This window comes from Mobula birostris, chromosome 12 (genome assembly GCF_030028105.1).
Source record: "Mobula birostris isolate sMobBir1 chromosome 12, sMobBir1.hap1, whole genome shotgun sequence".
Lineage (NCBI taxonomy): Eukaryota > Metazoa > Chordata > Chondrichthyes > Myliobatiformes > Myliobatidae > Mobula > Mobula birostris.
In genome coordinates, this window is record NC_092381.1 from 16,126,718 (window position 1) to 16,146,515 (window position 19,798).

The following is a 19,798-nucleotide window of genomic DNA, read 5'->3' on the forward strand; positions in this document are numbered from 1 at the left end:
TCTATGTCCTGTTGTAATTTGTAATCCACATCCCGGCTGCTGTTTGGAGGCCTGTATACAACTGCCATTAGGGTCCTTTTACCCTTACCATTTCTAAACTCAACCCCTAGAGACTCTACACCTTCCGATCCTATGTCATCCCTTTCTAATGAATTAATATTATTTCTTATACACAGGGCCACACCACCCCCTCTGCCTACTAACCTATCTTTCTGATGCACTGTATATCCTTGGATGTTCAGAACCCAATGGCAGCCATCCTTTAGCTAAGTTTCAGAGATGGCCACAGCATTATACTTGCCAATCTGTAGCTGAATGTCAAGATCATCCATTTTCTTTCTTATGCTGCATGCATTCAAGTATAACACTTTCAGTCCAGTATTTGTTGCTTTCTGCTTTAACTGCACCACGCCTCTATTGCCCTGTAGCTCATCTCACTGGCTGTGATTATGCCTCATTGGCTACCTGTCCTTTCTATCATCTCTATTGCATGCTATCTTTGATTTATTTTTGTTTCCCCTTCCTCTGCTCTATCACTCCGATTTCCCTGCCAAATTATTTTAAACCCTCCCTAACATCTCTATTAAACCTGCCTGTTAGGATATTGGACCCCTTTGGGTTCAGGTGTAACCCATCATTTTTGTACAGGTTGGCCCCAATGATCCAGCAACCTGAAGCTAACCTGAAGCAATCTCACAGCCACGCATTAATATGTCTGATCATGCTATTCTTGTGCTCGTTAGCACTTGGCATGGGCAGCAATCCCGAGATTACTACCCTGGAGGTCCTGCTTTTCTGCTTCCTACCCATCTCCCTGAATTCTGTCTTCAGAACCTCCTCCCTTTTTCTACCTATGTCATTGGTACCAACGTGTACCAAGACTTCTGCCTGTTCATCCTCTCCCTTCAGAATACTCTGTATCTGATTCGAGATGTCCCATACCCAGGCACCTGGGAGGCAACACACCATGTGGGTATCCCTATCAGGCTGAAAAAAACCTCCTGTTTGTTCCTCTCACTATGGAATCCCCTATGACTACTGCATTCCTCATCTTCTTCTCTCCCTTGTGCACCATGGAACCAGGCTCAGTGCCAGACACCCAATCGCCGTGATCAACCTCTGTCGAGACATACCCCCTCAACAGCATCCAAAGTGAGATAATGATTACTGAGAGGGATGGCCACAGGTGCGTTCTACTATCTGAGCTCGTCCCTTCACTTCCTGATCATCACCCACTTATAAAAACTTCTGTAGCCTTGGAGTGACTAACTCCCTGTTGCTCCTATCGACCTCCTGTTCACTTTCCCTAATAAGCTGTAGGTCAGCAAGCCGCAGCTCAAGATCCCTAACACGTGCTCTCAGGATCTGCATCTCAGTGCAGCTGGCATTGTTCTAGGAGTTCCTGATGACATTGATAAATTTTTGCAGTATTCCATATTTCGTAAGTTTCAACAGGGTGTTTCTGTCTAAGCTATCAAAGGCTTTCTTGTAGTTGATAAAGTTTACGTAGAGAGAAGTATTCCATTCAATAGACTGTACTATGATTATTCTTAAGGTAACTATCTGGTCTGTGCAGGAGTGATCTTTCCTAAAGCCTGCTTGCTGGTCCCTTAATGTTGTGTCAATGCTTGTTGAAGGCGTTAGAGAATACTTCTGTTTAGCTCCTTTCCAATCACAGAGATTAAGGATATACCTCTGTAGATTTACAGTCTCATTACTCACCTTTCTTTGGAAGCTTCATTATGTGACTTTCATTCCACTCTGAAAGCATCCCTTCTTTGTTCCAAATGTTCCAGAACGAAGTGTATAGGATATCTGCTGAAAAATAGGGTCTACCTTCAAAGTCTCGGGTGGTACGCTGCCTGGGCCAGCTGCTTTTCCTGAATTTAGCCTCTTGATTGCCTGTATGATTTCCTTCTCTGATGGCTTGGCACAGTTGACATCCAAGTCTGATGGTGCTTCTGGAACTAAAGAGGGTTCTGGAGGAGGTGGTCTGTTCAGAAGCTTATCGAAGTGCTGTGCCTTACATTGGAGCTGTTTGTCTTCTTTACTTAGGACATTTCCATCTTTATCCTTCACTTGGATGTTGATTTGGTTGAATTTGCCAGCTAGTTTCTCTGTAGTATGCATAGTTCTTCCATATTCCCATCTGCTGAGGGATTTTCTGCTTCGAATGCTAGGGTGTTGATGTACTCCCTCTTGTCTGTTTTGATGTTTCTACTTACTTCCCTGTGCTCTGTGTCATACTTCCTTTGTGTCCCTGCTCTCTCATTCCTACTTCTGCTTCCATTGCATTTTTCTTTTTATGTCCTCCTCTTGTTGATTGTTTCCATTGTTCCTGGTGTAATTGCTCCTTATGCTCAAATGTCCTTTTTCCCAGCACTTCCTTGCAAGTTTCATTTATTGCCTCTTCGACAGCTCTCCATTCATCTTTGATCTCAAGTTCTTTAAGTGCCTGGAACCTGTTGGAAAGTGTGAGGACAAATCTCTAAGCTGTTTCTTTGTCTTTCAAGTAGCTCAGATTGTACTTCAGTCACTGGTTGGGCAGTGCATAGCTTCTGTTTAGCTTCATCTGTACTTTGGTGACCAGAAGATGGTGGTCTGATCCTGCATCTGCACCACGTTTCACTCTTCAAAACTTCTTTGAGATGGTCGATTTGGTTCTCTGTTGCCTTGCGCATTTGTTTGTGTGGGAATAAGCTTCCTCCAGTACCTAGCTTGAAGTTAGCACAAGTTTCAGCAAATCGTTCCCTGGTTTCATTTATATCTCCAAGACTGTGTTTCCCCATCACTTATTTATATCCTGCATTATCCCTACTGATTTTAGCATTAAACTCTCCCATGACAATGGTCAGGTCTTTTTACTTCCCTTTGTTGATGACTCCATTGAGTGTGTTGTAGAACTCGTCTTTGTCTTCTTCATTAGTGTCGCTTGTTGGTGCATAACATTGGATAAATTGAGTTGTTATCCTCTTGTGCTTGATTGTAAAGATAGTAGTGATGATTCTGGAACTGATGGCTTCCCATGTGATCATGTGATCTGCATGCTTCTGGTGTCATCATGAAGGCTACATCCCCTGTATGTGGTGCGCCATTATTCTGATGGCCTGAGAAGAAGATACTTATCTCGTCTGTCAGTCGAGTCACTGCAGATGACATCCATCTTGTCTCACTCAGTCCAAGAATTGACAGTTTGTACCCTTTCATCCCATTTGCTGTGATGGTGGATTTTCCTGCCTAGTACATGGTTCTCACATTACAGGTACGTTGGTGACAGAAGGATTGTCGGCTATGCAGGATCTTGATGACTTTCCCTGCACTGCATCTTGTGCTCACTTGAAGATGAGCCCCTTCTCACTGCCGATGGTATGGCTGGAGTTCACCAATGTTTCTGTAATCCATTGTATCGACTGTACAGCCCTGTTGTACAGCTTTACCCATTTCCACCTCTCATGTTGGGGACGTAAGGTGGACTTTGAGAGGTTGATGGGAATGTAAGGAAGATAAAATAGTGTTTAGGATTCGTGAAAATAGTTAGTTGATGGTTGACATAGATTTAATGGGTCGAAGAGCCTGTTTCTGTACTGTACACATTGTGACCTTTTCATCCTTTTTTGCTCTTCTAGCATGATGTGTTATTTGGATCAATACCAGCCTTTGATTCCGTAGTGTTTAATATCCATGCTCAGACAATACCTAACTGATCCTCAGTCATACTATCCTTTATAGTGACATCCTTAAATCTCACCAACTCCTTGCTTCTTCATCTCAGACCTGAATACCTGTGGTTAATTTTATCTTTATTTACTTAATTTATTTAGAGATACATTGATGCTGCCTTATTTTTCTCAAAATCGAAAAATAAAGTTTAATTCCATGTACTCCATGAAATTATTTAAATGAATAGTTGTTGACTTGGAACATAACCTGTGTTTCTCCCCCCACAGATGCTGCCTGACTGGCTGAGATTTTCAGCATTTTCCCTTTTATACAATGAATTTCCCCCTCTCTCTGGCACCATTCTTCAATAGCAAACTGACGAGTAATTTTCCAGTGGTATGAAATGGGCCTGGATTCAACAGAATGTTGGTTAATATATTTAGGTTACCAAGCTACATTTATTTGCATCAAATTCCTTCAAAACTGTGAAATTAGAACGTCCCTTTAGTACAGAGATGTGTAGGAATTTCATTGCCACAGATGGATGTGAAGGTCCAGTTATTGCGTATATTTAAAACAGACGTTGATAGGTTCTTGATTACCAAAGGCATCAAAAGTTACAGGGAGAGGACAAGAAAAAAGGGTTGGGAGGGATAATAAACCAGTCATGATAGAATAGGGAAACAGACTTGATGGGCCAAATGGCCTAATTCTGCTCCTATGGCTTATGATCCTATAGTATCTTTACAGTGCTGAAGATAATGGCTCAACACAACCTTTTCAATGGTTCCCAACACAGAGATAATCATTATTCTATATGTACAGTATTAATGAATTTAAATATCACTGAGAAGTTATTCCTGCCTTTGATTATCATGGAACTAACCATAATCATCTTCCAGGAAGGAAAATGGACTTACAGTATCAGGAATCCTGGAAATAAGCAACAATTAACAGTTACAGTAACATCCCGAGCAGCGGATGAGAACGTTTCCTCTGTCATAGTCAGCACAAAAATCACCAGAAAGGATCCCTCTGCTCCAGTGGTTATTTATGTGAAAGTCTCCCAAGGACTTTTACCAGTTTTATCTGCGAGAGTGATTATCACTGTTGAAACACCCACGAGTCTTAAAGAAATGGAGCTTTTAGATAATGGTTTAGGTAAGTCATATAAAATTCTCTTTGAGAAATAGAATTGGAGCTTTTGTGAATTGAATAATGATGTAGTGAACATAAGTGAAAGTTTGAGGGAGACCTATTGACATAGACTAAATTGGGTCGGTAAAGGATATTAACCATTGGCTGCTACCAGGAGATCTATTTAACCTACAGGTGCCTTGATCAAATTGTAAACGAGACTTCAATGGGCTGTGTTGTACTGGCTGACTGTTTATTTGACCTCAAGATGTCCCTGTGATCAAATGAGAAGATCTCAGACAGCCTGAAGGTCAGATGGACAATCCATCTCATCGTTTCACATAGTAATGAGCCCTGAGCCAGGCTTTGTGCTGGGACCTCAATGAAGCAATGGCTTACTGCACCAAGCACTCAGTGTCAGCTTCAACAAACTTCCACAAAGGTTGCTGGCCTTTGACTCACAGAGCGCTCTGACCTGAACTCTGACCTGACCTCTACCTCCCCCACATCCCTGTCCCTAAATGTTAATCTGACTTCAAATCCCCAAAATCGTTCCCTCAGACCTCAAAAACAACTAAGTCTGAGACACAATCTCGATGAAGGCCGAAGCTTGGCACCATCTTGACTGGAACTCAACCCAATTCCAGGGAGGACCGGTGTGTGAATGAGAGATTCATCTGTCTGAATGGGGTCCCCAATTCTGTGGAAAAAATGTAAAAGCAGGTAAGGTCCAATCATTTTACTTTATCAGAATATTTTAGTTACATGCCAGTCAAAGGCTATCAGAACATTGTGAGGTAAGGACCTCAGGTACGATCCCTGAAGCCAACCTGTTATACAGAGCTTGCGCTATCTTGTGGGACAGCTAGCGGGGGCAAACAGTCATCGTGTTTGGTCTTCCAAGTACAGATGAAGGAAGTGTGGGAGGGCTGGAAGTCTGAGCAGGCAGCCAAGTCAAGACCAATTCTGCCCAGGTGTGACTTCCAAAAATGTGACAACTAAAACAGGAAAAATATTTAATCAGTTGCATAAGTCTTCAACTGGGCTGCTCATAGAGATTATGGAAGATAGATGTATTATATTTATTTAACACATAAAGTGACTTACCACCCTCAGGGGATTCTTGCTGCAAATTCCAGAAAGAAAAGGAACAGGAGAGAGTAATTCCCAACAGGAAGCAAAATATTGCTTCATATAACTTCAATAAAAAATCAACAAAGTAAATGGGGCTTTATCTGCATCCCCTAGATATGTGTGTGTGTGTGTGTGTGTGTGTGTGTGTGTTACATTACTGTTCAGAATGAACTGAGACAATGTTGAGAAGAATCAATATAGGCTTAACGACCAACTTTATTTGCCATGTACATTTACATGCATTAGGAATTTGCTGTAGTGTGTTGGTCAGGGTGTGATATGCAACAAAACACAACATTCAACAATTATGAAGAATAAAAAAAATAAAAATAAAGAATTATACAGAATATAAATAAAAAAGCAAATAAATTTGGATGTTAAAGGATGGATATATATGGGAAAAGCAGAATAAAGAAGTTACTTGCTGGTTTCAGACATCTATGGATTTGTGATTGACTGGATCAAACTTACCGGCCTACTGCTGTTTGGAAACTTTCTCATCTATCCAGCCAAAGAGATTAAGAAGTGATTCAGATTCAGATTCATTTATCACCTTGTATAATAAATCAGGTATTGAACTTGACCGATGATGAATATTCAGGATAGCCGGGTGTCTTTGTTCTGTATGCCCATAATGTCTGTCTGGGATCATTTTGCAACTCACTCAGATGTCACAGTTTCTGTAGATGTGATGGAACAGAGCAATTTAATGAAAAAGATTTCCATTTTTGTATGTTGCTATTAATCCTGCTCAGTATATCATACATTTGGAAGTCCACACAGCAATAAAAACATACAAAATTTGAACTTTGTTCTTGAGCTGAAGACATCATAATGGACTACCAATGAGATGAGATTAGGAAGCGTCTATAGGCAGTTTTTAACCAAATTGTATTATTAGTGTTGCAGTCTCTCCTGGGCTGAAAATCATTGACCTTTACTTACTTTTAGGTGCTGATGTTGTCAGCAATGATGGGGTTTACTCTAAGTATTTCCTGAACATTAATGAACATGGAAGATACAACGTCAAGGTGCGGGTAGAGGGAAAGGAAGGGTCTACCACGACGGCAAACAGAAGAGATGGGAGTGCCATGTACATACCAGGATACACAGAAAATGGTAATAAAGGACAAGAGGGCACAGCCTCATGATAGAGGGGTGCCCTTTCAAAACAGAGATGCGGAGAAATTTCTTTAGCCAAAGGTTGGCAAATTTGTGGAATTTGCTGCCACATGAAGCTCTGGAGGCCAGGATGTTGGGTGTGTGTAAGGTGGAGATTGATAGGTTCTTGATTGGACATGGCATCAAAGGTTACAGAGAGAAGGCCGGGAACTGGGGTTGAGGAGGAGATAAAAAAAAGGATCAGCCATGATTGAATGGTGGAACAGACTCGACAGGCTAGATCTCCTAAGTCTGCTCCTATGTCTTATGGTCTTATAGTCTTATGTTTACGAACTAGAAGTCCCACACCACTAGGTTCAGAACAGCAACTTTTCTGTAAACATCAGGCACTTGAACATAGTTCAATAACTCTAACCTTTTTTCAGAGTCTTGTATAATTTTTGTGTCCTGTGTCTATAAAAAATGTTCACCTCCCTTGGAAGTTTTCATGTTTCATTGTTTTACAACATTGAATCACAGTGGATTTATTTGGCTTTTTTGATACTGATCAACAGAAAACACTCTTTCATGTCAAAGTTAAAACAAATTTCTACAAATTGGATTGAATTTATTATAGTTATTAAAAACAAAGTAATTGATTGCATAATTACTCACCAACTTCAAGTCAGTATTTAGTAGATGCAACCTTAGCAGCAATTACAGTCTTGAGTCTGTGTGGATAGGTCTCTATCAGCTTTGCACATCTGGACAATGTAATTTTTCCCCATTCTTCATTATAAAACTGCTCAAGCTCTGTCAGATGGCATAGGGATTGTAAGCAAACAGCCCTTTTCAAGTCCAGCCACAATTCTCTATAGGATTGAGGTACAGACTCTGACTTGGCCACTCAGGGACATTGGCTTTGTTATTTTTAAGCCATTCCTGAGTAGCTTTGGCTTTATGCTGGGGTTATTGTCTTGCTGGAAAACAAATCTTAGCCCAAGTCACAGTTCTCTTGCAGACTACATCAGGTTTTCCTGCAGGATTTCCATGTATTTTCCTGCATTCATTTTACCCTCTACGTTCACAAGCAGCATAGCTAGGACTGTCATAAGGTGGTGGCTGGGAATGGACCCAAGTGCAAGACACAGACACTGAAGCACTAGGGACAGGACTAGGATACAGGGTGAGGGCTAGGACATGGACAAGAAAACCGGGAACCCAGAACAGGACTGGACAAGAGAGCTAGGAGCCAGGGCGTGGACTCCGAGCCAGAGACCGGACAAGGACCCAGAATCTGGGTCTTGAGTTTGGCTCGGACCCCAGAACTAGGCAAGGATGTGACTTGGCTGGCAGGCGGGACGAGGCTGAAGTCTTCAGGCTTGAGGCGAGGCTGGAGACCAGAGACTTGAGGCGAGGCTTGAGGCTTGGGGTGAGGCTCGGCTAGAGACTTGGGGCGAGGCTTGGCTAGAGACTTGGGGTCTTGAAGCTCCACCTGGGCAGGGCGCGGATCTCCACCCGACGGAGGCAAGGGATAGGAAGGGACATAACCAACCATAGGGTAACAGCAAGGAAGCCCGGCTTACCCGACGGAGGTAAGGGACAGGAAGGAACAGAACCAACCGCAGGGTAACGGCAAGACGGCCTGACTAATTTTCACTCACCTGAGCATTCAGATGAATGTCTAGCCCAGCTGGTTGTATGGACTGGGATCTTCCATGAGTCTGAAGTCAGCTTGGCCAGCCTTTCCATGACTTCAGTTCTCAGACTTATAACAGTAACAAGTAAGCAGAATACTTAAAATATTACAATAATATTCAACACACAATGAGCTTTTACTGTAATGCATAAGCTGTTTTTCATACCGGGACTCATCCTTGCGAACCTCTCCATTAGGCTCTCTCCAATGACAACACGTCCTTTCTGAGATATGGGTCCCAAAGCTGTTGACAATACTCCAAGTGCAGCCTGACTAGAGTCTTATAAAGCATTATCTCCTTGTTTATATATTCTATTCCCCTTGAAATAAATGCCAACATTCCATTCGCCTTCTTTACCACAGATTCAACCTGTAAATTAACCTTCTGGGAGTCTAGCAGGAGGACTCCTAAGTTCCTCTGCACCTCTGATGTTTTAAAGTTCTTCCCATTTAGATAATAGTCTGCACTACTGTTCCTTTCCTCGAAATGCATTATCGTATTGTCTGCAAGCTGCAATTGCATTGCTTCCTCAGCACTACCTGCCCCACCACCTATCTCCGTATCATCCACAAACTTTGCCACAAAGCCATCAATTCCATTATCCAAAATCACTGACAAACAATGTGAAAAGTAGCGGTCCCAATACTGACCCCTTAGGAACACCATGGGTCACTGGCAGCCAACCAGAAAAGGCCTGTGTTATTCCCACTCACTATCTCCTGGCTGTCAGCCATTCCTCTGTCTATGCCAGTATCTTTCCTGTAATGCTATAGGATTTTATCTTGTTAAGCAGCCTCATCTGTGGCACCTTATCAAAACATTGCATTTGTCTTCCTCACCACAGTCTTTACCTGCAAATTAACCTTTAGGGAATCTTGCACAAGGACTCTCAAGTCCCTTTGCAACTTAGATTTCTGAATTTGCTCTCATTTAGAAAATAGTCTATCTTTTCATTTCTTCTACCAAAGCGCAGGACTATACGCTCCCTGACACTGTATTTCATCTGCCACTTCATTGCCCATTCTCCTAATCTGTCTAAGTCCTTCTGTAGCCTCTCTTCTTCCTCAAAACTCTCTGCTTCTCCATCTTTCTTCATATCATCTGCAAACTTTGCAACAAATCCATCAATTCCATCACCCAAATCATTGACTTATTATGTAAAAAGAAGTGGTCCCAACACCGATCACTGTGGAACGGCACTAGTCATCGGCCACCAGCCAGAAAAGGCTCCTTTTATTCCCACTCCTGTCAATCAGCCACTGGTTATCAATGCTAGCATCTTTCCTGTAATATCATGGGCTTGTGACTTGTTAAGTAGTCTCAAGTGTGGCAGCTTGTTAAAGACCTATCAAAATCCAAGTACTCTACATCATCTGATTCTCCTTTGTCTATCTTGCTTGTTATTTCTTCACAGAATTCCAACAGATTTGTCAGGTATGATTTTCCCTTGTGAAAACCATGCTGACTACAACCTATTTTATTATGTGCTTCCAAGTATCCTGAAACCAAATGCTTAACAATCGAATCCAATATCTTCCCAACCACTAAGGTCAGACTAAGTGGCCTATAATTTCCTTTTTTCTATCTCTCTCCCTTTTTACAGAGTGGAGTGACATTTGAAATTTTCCAGTCTCCTGGAACCATTCCAGAACTCAGTGACTTTTGAAAGATCATTACTAATTCCTCTGCAATCTCTCCAGCCACCTGTTTCAGAACTATGGGGTGTACACCATCTAGTCCAGGTGGCTTATCTACCTTCAGACCTTTTTGTTTTCCAAGAACTTTCTCCTTAGTAATGGCAATTTCACACACTTCTGGCCCTGGACACTCCAGAATTTCCACCACACTGTAAGTGTCTTCCACAGTGAAGACTGATGCAAAAAAGTTCTTTGTCATTTCCTTGTCTCCCAGTACTACCCCTCCAGCAACATTTTCTAATTCTCAGATATCCACTCTCACTTCTCTTTTTACACGTTATGCATCTGAAGAAATTTTTTGTATCTTCTTTAATATTATTGGCTTACTTACTTTTGTATTCCATCTTTTTCTCCTTAGTGACTTTTTATTCAGTTACCTTCTTCTGGTGTTTAAATCTTCCCAATTCTCTAATTATTGCTTTGTGATATGCCTTCTCTTTGGCTTTTAGGTTGGCATTGACTTCTCTTGTTAGCCATGGTTGTATCATCTTGCCTTTAGAATACTTCTTCCTTTTTGGGATGTGTATATCCCATGCTTTCTGAATTGCTTCCAGAAATTTCAGCCATTGCTGATTTTTTGACATCCCTGCCAGTGTTATTTTCCAATATATTTTGGCCAACTCCTCTCTCATGCCCCTGTAATATGTTTTACTCCAATGTAATACTGATACATCTGACTTTAGCTTCTCCTCAGATTTGACAGTGAATTTGATCATATTCTGATCACTCGTCCCAAAGGGTTCTTTTACCTTAAAATCTTTAATCAATTTTGTTCATTGCACAATATCCAATCCAGAATAGCTGGTTCCCAATTGGGCTCAACTACAACCTGTTCTTAAAAGAATTCTCGTAGGGATTCTAGAAATTGCCCCTCTCAGGATTCAGCACCAACATAATTTTCCCAATCTATTATGCATACTGAAATTCCTCATGGCTCTTGTAACATTTCCGTTTTGCATTTTCATTCTCTCAATGTAATTTGTTGACAGCATTTCAACACTGTTCAACCCTACGTTACTTCTTTTTAATGGCGTAATTTCCTTTTTTACTAACGGAGCCATGCCATGTTCTCTGTGTACTTGCCTACCTGTCTGTTCTTTAGGTACAACATGTATCCTTGGACATTAAGATCCCAGCTATAATTTCCTTTCAGTCATGATTCAGTGATGCCTGCAACATCATGTTCCTTTACCTTATTGCTTCCACTATTAATACCTCCAATAATTTATCCATTACAGATATCATGCTCACCGGTCTATAATTTTCCAGATTATTCTTAGAGCCTTTCTTAAACAATGGAACAACATTCAATCCTCCAGCATCATCCCAGTGGCTAAGTATGGTTTAAATAACTCTGCCAGGGCCCCTGTAATTTCTGCACTAGCCTCATACCAGCTCCAATGGGCACTTTATCAGGCTCTGGAAATTTATCCATCCAAATTCACTTTAAGATTGCCAGCACCTCCTCCTCTGTAATGAGGCACAGTTCATGACCTCACTACTCTTTTGCCTCGGTTCTATACTCTGAGTATGTCTCTCAGGGATTGGCTAACAGACAGAAGTTAAACACTAGGAATAAATGGCTCATGCTGGCAGCTCACAAATTGGGCTGAGGACCAGGGGAACCCTATTCCCCTGTGACACTTCAGATGCACCACACAACTCTTGTATCCCCATTCAACTCTTGTAAAAATATGTTAATATAGAACTCGTGCATGAAAAAATCACATCTGAACTCGTGCGTGAAAAAATTGATGCATGGAATGTAAATGTTGGCCACTCCTGATTTAGGGAATCCTGCACAAGGACTCCCAAATCCCTTTGCACCTCAGGCTTTTGTATTTTCTCTGCATTCAGGAAATAGTTAGTCTTTTCATTTCTTCTACCAAAGTGCATGGCCATACATTTCCTGACACTGTATTTCAACTGCCATTCCTTTGCCCATTCTCCTAACCTGTCTAAGTTCTTTTATAGTCTCACTACTTCCTCAAAACTACCTGCCACTCCATCTATCTTCACATCATCAGCAAATTTTGCAACAAAGTCATCAAAGACAGAGGATTGGGAAGTTTTTAAAACCTTACAAAAGGAAACCAAGAAGGTCATTAAGAGGGAAAAGATTAACTATGAAAGGAAACTAGTAAATAATATCAAAGAGGATACTAAAAGCTTTTTCAAGTATATAAAAAGTAAAAGACAGGTGAGAGTAGATATAGGACCGATAGAATATGATGCTGGAGAAATTGTAATGGGAGATAAGGAGATGGCAGAGGAACTGAATGAGTATTTTGCATCAGTCTTCACTGAGGAAGACATCAGCAGTATACCAGACACTCAAGGGTGGCAGGGAAGAGAAGTGTGCGCAGTCACAATTATGACAGAGAAAGTACTCAGGAAGCTTAATAGTCTAAAGGTAGATAAATCTCACAGACCAGATGGAATGCACCCGCGTGTTCTGAAGGAAGTAGCTGTGGAGATTGCGGAGGCATTAACAATGATCTTTCAAAAGTCGATAGACTCTGGCATGGTTCCGGAGGACTGGAAGATTGCAAATGTCACTCCGTTATTTAAGAAAGGGGCAAGGAAGCAAAAAGGAAATTATAGACCTGTTAGCTTGACATCGGTGGTTGGGAAGTTGTTGGAGTCGATTGTCAAGGATGAGGTTATGGAGTACCTGGAGGCATATTACAAGATAGGCAGAACTCTGCATGGATTCCTTAAAGGAAAATCCTGCCTGACAAACCTATTACAATTTTTTGAGGAAATTACCAGTAGGCTAGACAAGGGAGATGCAGTGGATGTTGTATATTTGGATTCTCAGAAGGCCTTTGACAAGGTGCCACACATGAGGTTACTTAACAAGATAAGAGCCCATGGAATTACGGGAAAGTTACATACATGAATAGAGCATTGGTTGATTGGCAGGAAACAGAGAGCGGGAATAAAGGGATCCTATTCTGGTTGGCTGCCGGTTACCAGTGGTGTTCCACAGGGGTCCGTGTTGGGGCTGCTTCTTTTTACATTGTACATCAACGATTTGGATTATGGAATAAACGGCTTTGTGGCTAAATTTGCTGATGATACGAAGATAGGTGGAGGGGCCGGTAGTGCTGAGGAAACGGAGAGTCTGCAGGGAGACTTGGATAGATTGGAAGAATGGGCAGAGAAGTGGCAAATGAAGTACAATGTTGGAAAGTGTATGTTTATGCACTTTGACAGAAATAATAAATGGGCAGACTATTATTTAAATGGGGAAAGAATTCAAAGTTCTGAGATGCAACGGGACTTAGGAGTCCTCGTACAGGATACCCTTAAGGTTAACCTCCAGGTTGAGTCAGTAGTGAAGAAGGCGAATGCAATGTTGTCATTCATTTCTAGAGGAATACAGTATAGGAGCAGGGATGTGATGTTGAGGCTCTATAAGGCGCTGGTGAGACCTCACTTGGAGTACTGTGGGCAGTTTTGGTCTCCTTATTTAAGAAAGGATGTGCTGACGTTGGAGAGGGTACAGAGAAGATTCACTAGAATGATTCCGGGAATGAGAGGGTTAACATATGAGGAATGTTTGTCCGCTCTTGGACTGTATTCCTTGGAGTTTAGAAGAATGAGGGGAGACCTCATAGAAACATTTCGAATGTTGAAAGGCATGGACAGAGTGGATGTGGCAAAGTTGTTTCCCATGATGGGGGAGTCTAGTACGAGAGGGCATGACTTAAGGATTGAAGGGCGCCCACTCAGAACAGAAATGCGAAGAAATTTTTTTAATCAGAGTGTGATAAATCTATGGAATTCGTTGTCACGGGCAGCAGTGGAGGCCAAGTCATTGGGTGTACTTAAGGCAGAGATTGATAGGTATCCGAGTAGCCAGGGCATCAAAGGTTATGGTGAGAAGGCGGGGGAGTGGGACTAAATGGGAGAATGGATCAGCTCATGATAAAATGGTGGAGCAGACTCGATGGGCCGAATGGCCGACTTCTGCTCCTTTGACTTATGGTCTTATTCCATTATTGAAATCAGTGACATATGATGTAAAAAGAATTGATCTTTTTCTTTTTTCAATATTTTTATTAATTTCCTACATAGGAGGATACAGAGTTCAAGAAAAAAAGAAATATATCAGATACATTATACTGAATCGCACATACAAATGCCTTACTCTATATTCATACAAATTGATTAATTCATAATATTGAAATATAGTAAATTTATTATATGGGAAAAAAAATCTAACCCACTGCCAAGACCAAAGCTGATTAGAAAAGGAAGAAAAAAAGAAAAAAAGTTTATTATTAGCCATCATCTGTACTTTAACAGCAAATCAAAGGTTTTGAAAATAGTTCAGAAAAGGTCCCCACAATGTTTGAAAGTCTTGATTAGATTCTGAAATTGAACACAGAATCTTCTCGAAATTTGAACATGATATCATATCACACAGCCATTGAATGTGAGTGGACAGAACCGCATCTTTCCATTTAAGCAAGAGTGCCCTCCTAGCCATAAGAGAAATAAAAGCCAAACTGTGCAAATCAAATTTCTCCAAAATAATATCCTTTCCTCCAACAATACCAAATAGAGTGGTCAAAGCATTAGGCAGAAAATTTACTTTAAAAAGTACCGAGAGGGATTGAATACTTCTTTCCAATTTTTTCAAGACTCGGACATGCCCAAAACATACGAATGAGTGAAGCGTCTCCATAATTACATTTATCACAATAAGAAGAGGTATCCAAGTAAAAATGAGACAACTTATCCTTGGTCATGTGGGCCTATGGACCACTTTAATTTGTAGGAGAGACCAGTGAGCTCATAACAATGAAGTGTTAACTGGTGTCAAAGCAGGTTCAAGTACTTGATGCTTATGGAAAAGCAGCTGTTCTGAACCTAGTGGTGTGGGACTTCAAGTTCATAACATCATAAGTTAGGAAACATTTGAAAATCTTCTTGATGGATATCTGGTAAAAGTACAAAACTCTTGTGGTGTTGCTGAAGTTTCAAGTCAAACTAATTGTCATCAGTCAGAAGTAATATTCATTCCAGCAACCTAGGCTACATTTGAGTTCCTCAGTCAAGGATATTTATCAAACAATGCTGATGTTACAATGAGAACATAAAAGAGGAAAGGTAAAGTTGTAAAGCGCATTAACAACTATTTCTGGATCACTCACATTACTCAGAAAATACAACTCAGTACTCTGTGTTATTAGTCAACCTTACAACCCAACACAAGTTCCATGTCAGATTCTCACAGAATGGAACCTTTGCCCAGGCAATCCTACTTCTGGAGCTTTGTGGGGTAATATTGGCCACAACATCCTGAGGATTCATGTTGCTGAGACAATTTGACTTTAAAATGATAGTGTCAAACTGCGAGATGGGCAAGATAAAAATACAACTTCTTCCCTTTCTCCTCTGTCTCCTTCATCCTTTCTATCACCATTCCCTGTCCTGTGACCACACTCCTTGATACGCTGCTTGTCTATCTGCAATGCTCATCTCTCAAGTCCAAAAGTGCTGCTACTGATCTCCAGCCCTTGCCCAACCTATCCCCCCCACCTGATCTACCTCCTTCTGATATCCACATTCCTGTTTTAATATTCCTTGTTTAGTATCATCTAGTTCTCAATCCGTAGTCAAAGACCCAATTATCTCCAAAAACATGTAAAAACCTATGAAGATGCACTATGCTTCTCCAAGATTGAAATTTGGAAAGTTAAGTCAACAACAAAATAGATATATTAGAAACATAGAACATAGAAATCATATAGCACAATACATGCTCTTTGGCCTACAAAGCTGTGCCGAACATGTCCTATGCTTACCCATAGCCCTCTATTTTTCCAAGTTCCATGTAGCCATCCAGGAGTCACTTAAAAGACCCTATCATTTCCGCCTCCACCACCGCCGCCAGCAGCCCATTCCACACACTCACCACTCTCTGCGTAAAAGAATTACCCCTGATATCTCCTCTGTATTTACTTCCAAGCACCTTAAAACTATGCATTCTCATGCTAACCATTTCAGCCCTGGGTAAAAGCCTCTGACTATCCACAAGATCAGTGCCTCTCATTATCCTGTACACCTTTATCAGGTCACCTGTCATCCTTTGTCGCTCCAAGGGGAAAAAGCTGAGTTCACTCAATCTATTCTCATAAGGCATGCTTCCCAATCCAGGCAATACCCTTGTAAACCTCCTCTGCACCCTTTCTATGGTTTCCACGTCCTTCCTCTAGTGAGGTGACCAGAACTGAGCACAGTACTCCAAGTGGGGTCTGACCGATGTCTTATATAGCTGCAACATTACCTCTTGGCTCTTAAACTCAATCCCACAAATGATGAAGGCCAATGCACCGTATGCCTTCTTAACCACAGAGTCAACCTGTGTAGGAGCTTTGAGTGTCTTATGGACTCAGATCCCAAGATCCCTCTGATCCTTCACACTGCCAAGAGACTTGCCATTAATACTATATTCTGCCATCATATTTGACCTACCAAACTTATCTGGGTTGAACGCCATCTGCCACTTCTCAGCTCAGTTTTGCATCCTATCAATGTCCCACTGTAACCTCTGACAGCCCTCCACACTATCCACTACACCCTCAACCTTTGTGTCATCAGCAAATTTACTAACCCATCCCTCCACTTCCTCATCCAGGTCATTTAAAAATCACAAAGAGTAAAGGTCCCAGAACAGATCCCTGAGGCACACCACTGGTCACCAGTCACCATGCAGAATATGACCTATCTACAATCACTCTTTGCCTTCTGTGGGCAAGCCAGTTCTGGATCCACAAAGCAATGTCCCCTTGGATCCCATGCCTCCTTACTTTCTCAATATGCCTTGCATGGGGTACCTTATCAAATGACCTACTAAAATCCATGTACACTATAATTGCAATTTCTAGATATGTTATTCATTAATGGTTGAAATATTTCTTACAATGTTTTACAGCCTGCATTGCTATAGTGCTTTTAAAAGAAATGAATAACACCTGGACACATTTTGCAGAACTGTATGTCAGAAGAATCCGAGGTTAATCAAAGTGGTTGGATCCAAAATATTCTAACACATAGATAAACAGAAGTGTTTATGAACTATTGAGTTTAAACCTCCTCCATGTGACACCATAGGTTTAAAATGGCTTAAGATAGCAGGCAGAGTAGAATAGCTGAAGACATTTGAGAAAATTACCCCAAATGTATCACTTGACTTTCAATGATATATTGGACAGAATTAAACAGAATAGATTAAAATTTGCCAATTCCATTGAAAGGCAGTTTCTGGATTTCATATAAACGTGAAGAGAGGTAACTCGACTTTTGATGCTGAGGTACATCGTAGGATGCACTGGGACACATCATCAGTGATGTAACCTCTATGCATCTTCATCTTATGCATAAGACTTTCTATCTTATCTATCTTCTGACCCACAAGTTTGCTTAGCACTATGTCTTTAGTGATATCCATTGTATTGAGGTCCTCACCTCCCATTGCATCCATAATATCTCTCTTTGGCATGCTAGATGTGTCCTCCACTGTGAAGACTGGCACAAAATAGACATTAAAAGCCTTGGCTATTTCCTCATTATCCAATACCAATTCCCCTTTCTTGTCCTCCAAGGGACCAACATTCACTTTAGCCACCCTTTTCCACTTACAATTATAAAAAACTTTTACTATCAATTTTTATATTTTATGCTAGTTTATTTTCATATTCCAGCTTCCCTTTCTTTATTGCTCGCTCAGTGGTACATTGTTGCTTTTTAAAGTTTTCCAATCTTCCAGTTTCCCAGTACTCTTGGTGACTTTATATGCTCAAGTTTTTAGTTTGATGCCTTCTTTTATTTCCTTAGTTACCCAAGGATGGCTCTGCCCATTCTTACTGTCCTTGCTTTTAACTGGAATATGCTTTTGTTGAGCACTGTGAAAAATTTCTTTGAAAGTCTTCCACTGTTCCTCAACTGTCCCACCATATAGCCTGTGTTATATATATTAATGATTTAGATTTAGATGAGGGAGTTAAATGCAGCATCTCCAAGTTTGCGGATGACATGAAGCTGGGTGGCAGTGTAAGCTGTGAGGAGGATGCAGGGTGACTTGGATAGGTTAGGTGAGTGGGCAAATTCATGGCAGATGCAATTTAGTGTGGATAAATGTGAGGTTATCCACTTTGGTGGCAAAAACAGGAAAACAGATTATTATCTGAATCGTGGCTGATTAGTAAAAGGGGAGGTGCAACGAGACCTGGGTGTCATTATAGACCAGTCATTGAAAAAGGGCATGCAAGTACAGCAAGCGGTGAAAAAAGCGAATGGTATGTTGGCATTCATAGCAAGAGGATTTGAGTACAGGAGCAGGGAGGTACTACTGCAGTTGTACAAGGCCTTGGTGAGACCACACCTGTAGTATTGTGTGCCGTTTTGGTCCCCTAATCTGAGGAAAGACATTCTTACCATAGAGGGAGTACAAAGAAGGTTCACCAGATTGATTCCTGGGATGGCAGGACTTTCATATGAAGAAAGACTGGATCGACTAGGCTTATACTCGCTGGAATTTAGGTGATTGAGTGGGGATCTTATGGAAACATATAAAATTCTAAAGGGTTTGGACAGATGCAGGAAGGTTGTTCCCGATGTTGGGGAAGTCCAGAACGAGGGGTCACAGTTTAAGGATAAAGGGAAAGCCTTTTAGGACCCAGATGAGGAAAAACTTCTTCACACAGAGAGTGGTGAATCTATGGAATTCTCTGCCACAGGAAACAGTTGAGGCCAGTTCATTAAGAGGGAGTTAGATATGGCCCTTGTGGCTAAAGGGATCGGGGGGGTATGGAGAAAAAGCAGGTACAGAGTTCTGAGTTGGATGATCAGCCATGATCATACTGAATGGCAGTGCAGGCTCGAAGGGCCGAATGGCCTATCCTGCACCTATTTTCTATGTTTCTATGTGTTCCCAGTCCCTCATTCCATTATAGTTTCCGTTGTTTAGGCATAACACACTGGTTTTAGATCAAACTATTGCACCCTCCATTTGTACAAGAAACTCAGGAATACAGTGATCACTCATTCCAAGATGATCCCTAACTACAAGATCACTAATTTTACCTGTCTCATTGCACAGGACCAGGTCTAAGATAGCAGGTTCCCATGTAGGTTCAGTAACGTGCCGTTCACGAAAACCATCATGCACGCATTCTATGAAGTCCTCAAACTCCCTTGACCAACTTAATTCACCCAATCTATGTGCAAGTTAAAGCCTCCACGATAACTATTGTCCCATTCTTACATGCCTCAAGTATTTCTGTTTATTGCCTGTGCCACTGTAAATTTATTACTCAGTGGCCTATAGACAACTCCCACCAGTGATTTCTTTCC

The 19,798-nt window shown here is 41.3% G+C and overlaps 1 protein-coding gene across 1 annotated transcript in view; it reads left to right on the forward strand.

Moving 5' to 3' along the window:
• Positions 1-7,082, forward strand: part of LOC140206438 (calcium-activated chloride channel regulator 3A-1-like) — a 74,330-nt gene extending 67,248 nt beyond the window's left edge. The window contains exons 10-11 of the mRNA XM_072274807.1: positions 4,563-4,821; positions 6,883-7,082. Of these exons, the coding sequence (XP_072130908.1) occupies positions 4,563-4,821; positions 6,883-7,082 (459 nt within the window). The remainder of the gene's footprint in view (positions 1-4,562; positions 4,822-6,882) is intronic.
• The last annotated feature ends 12,716 nt before the right edge of the window (positions 7,083-19,798 follow it).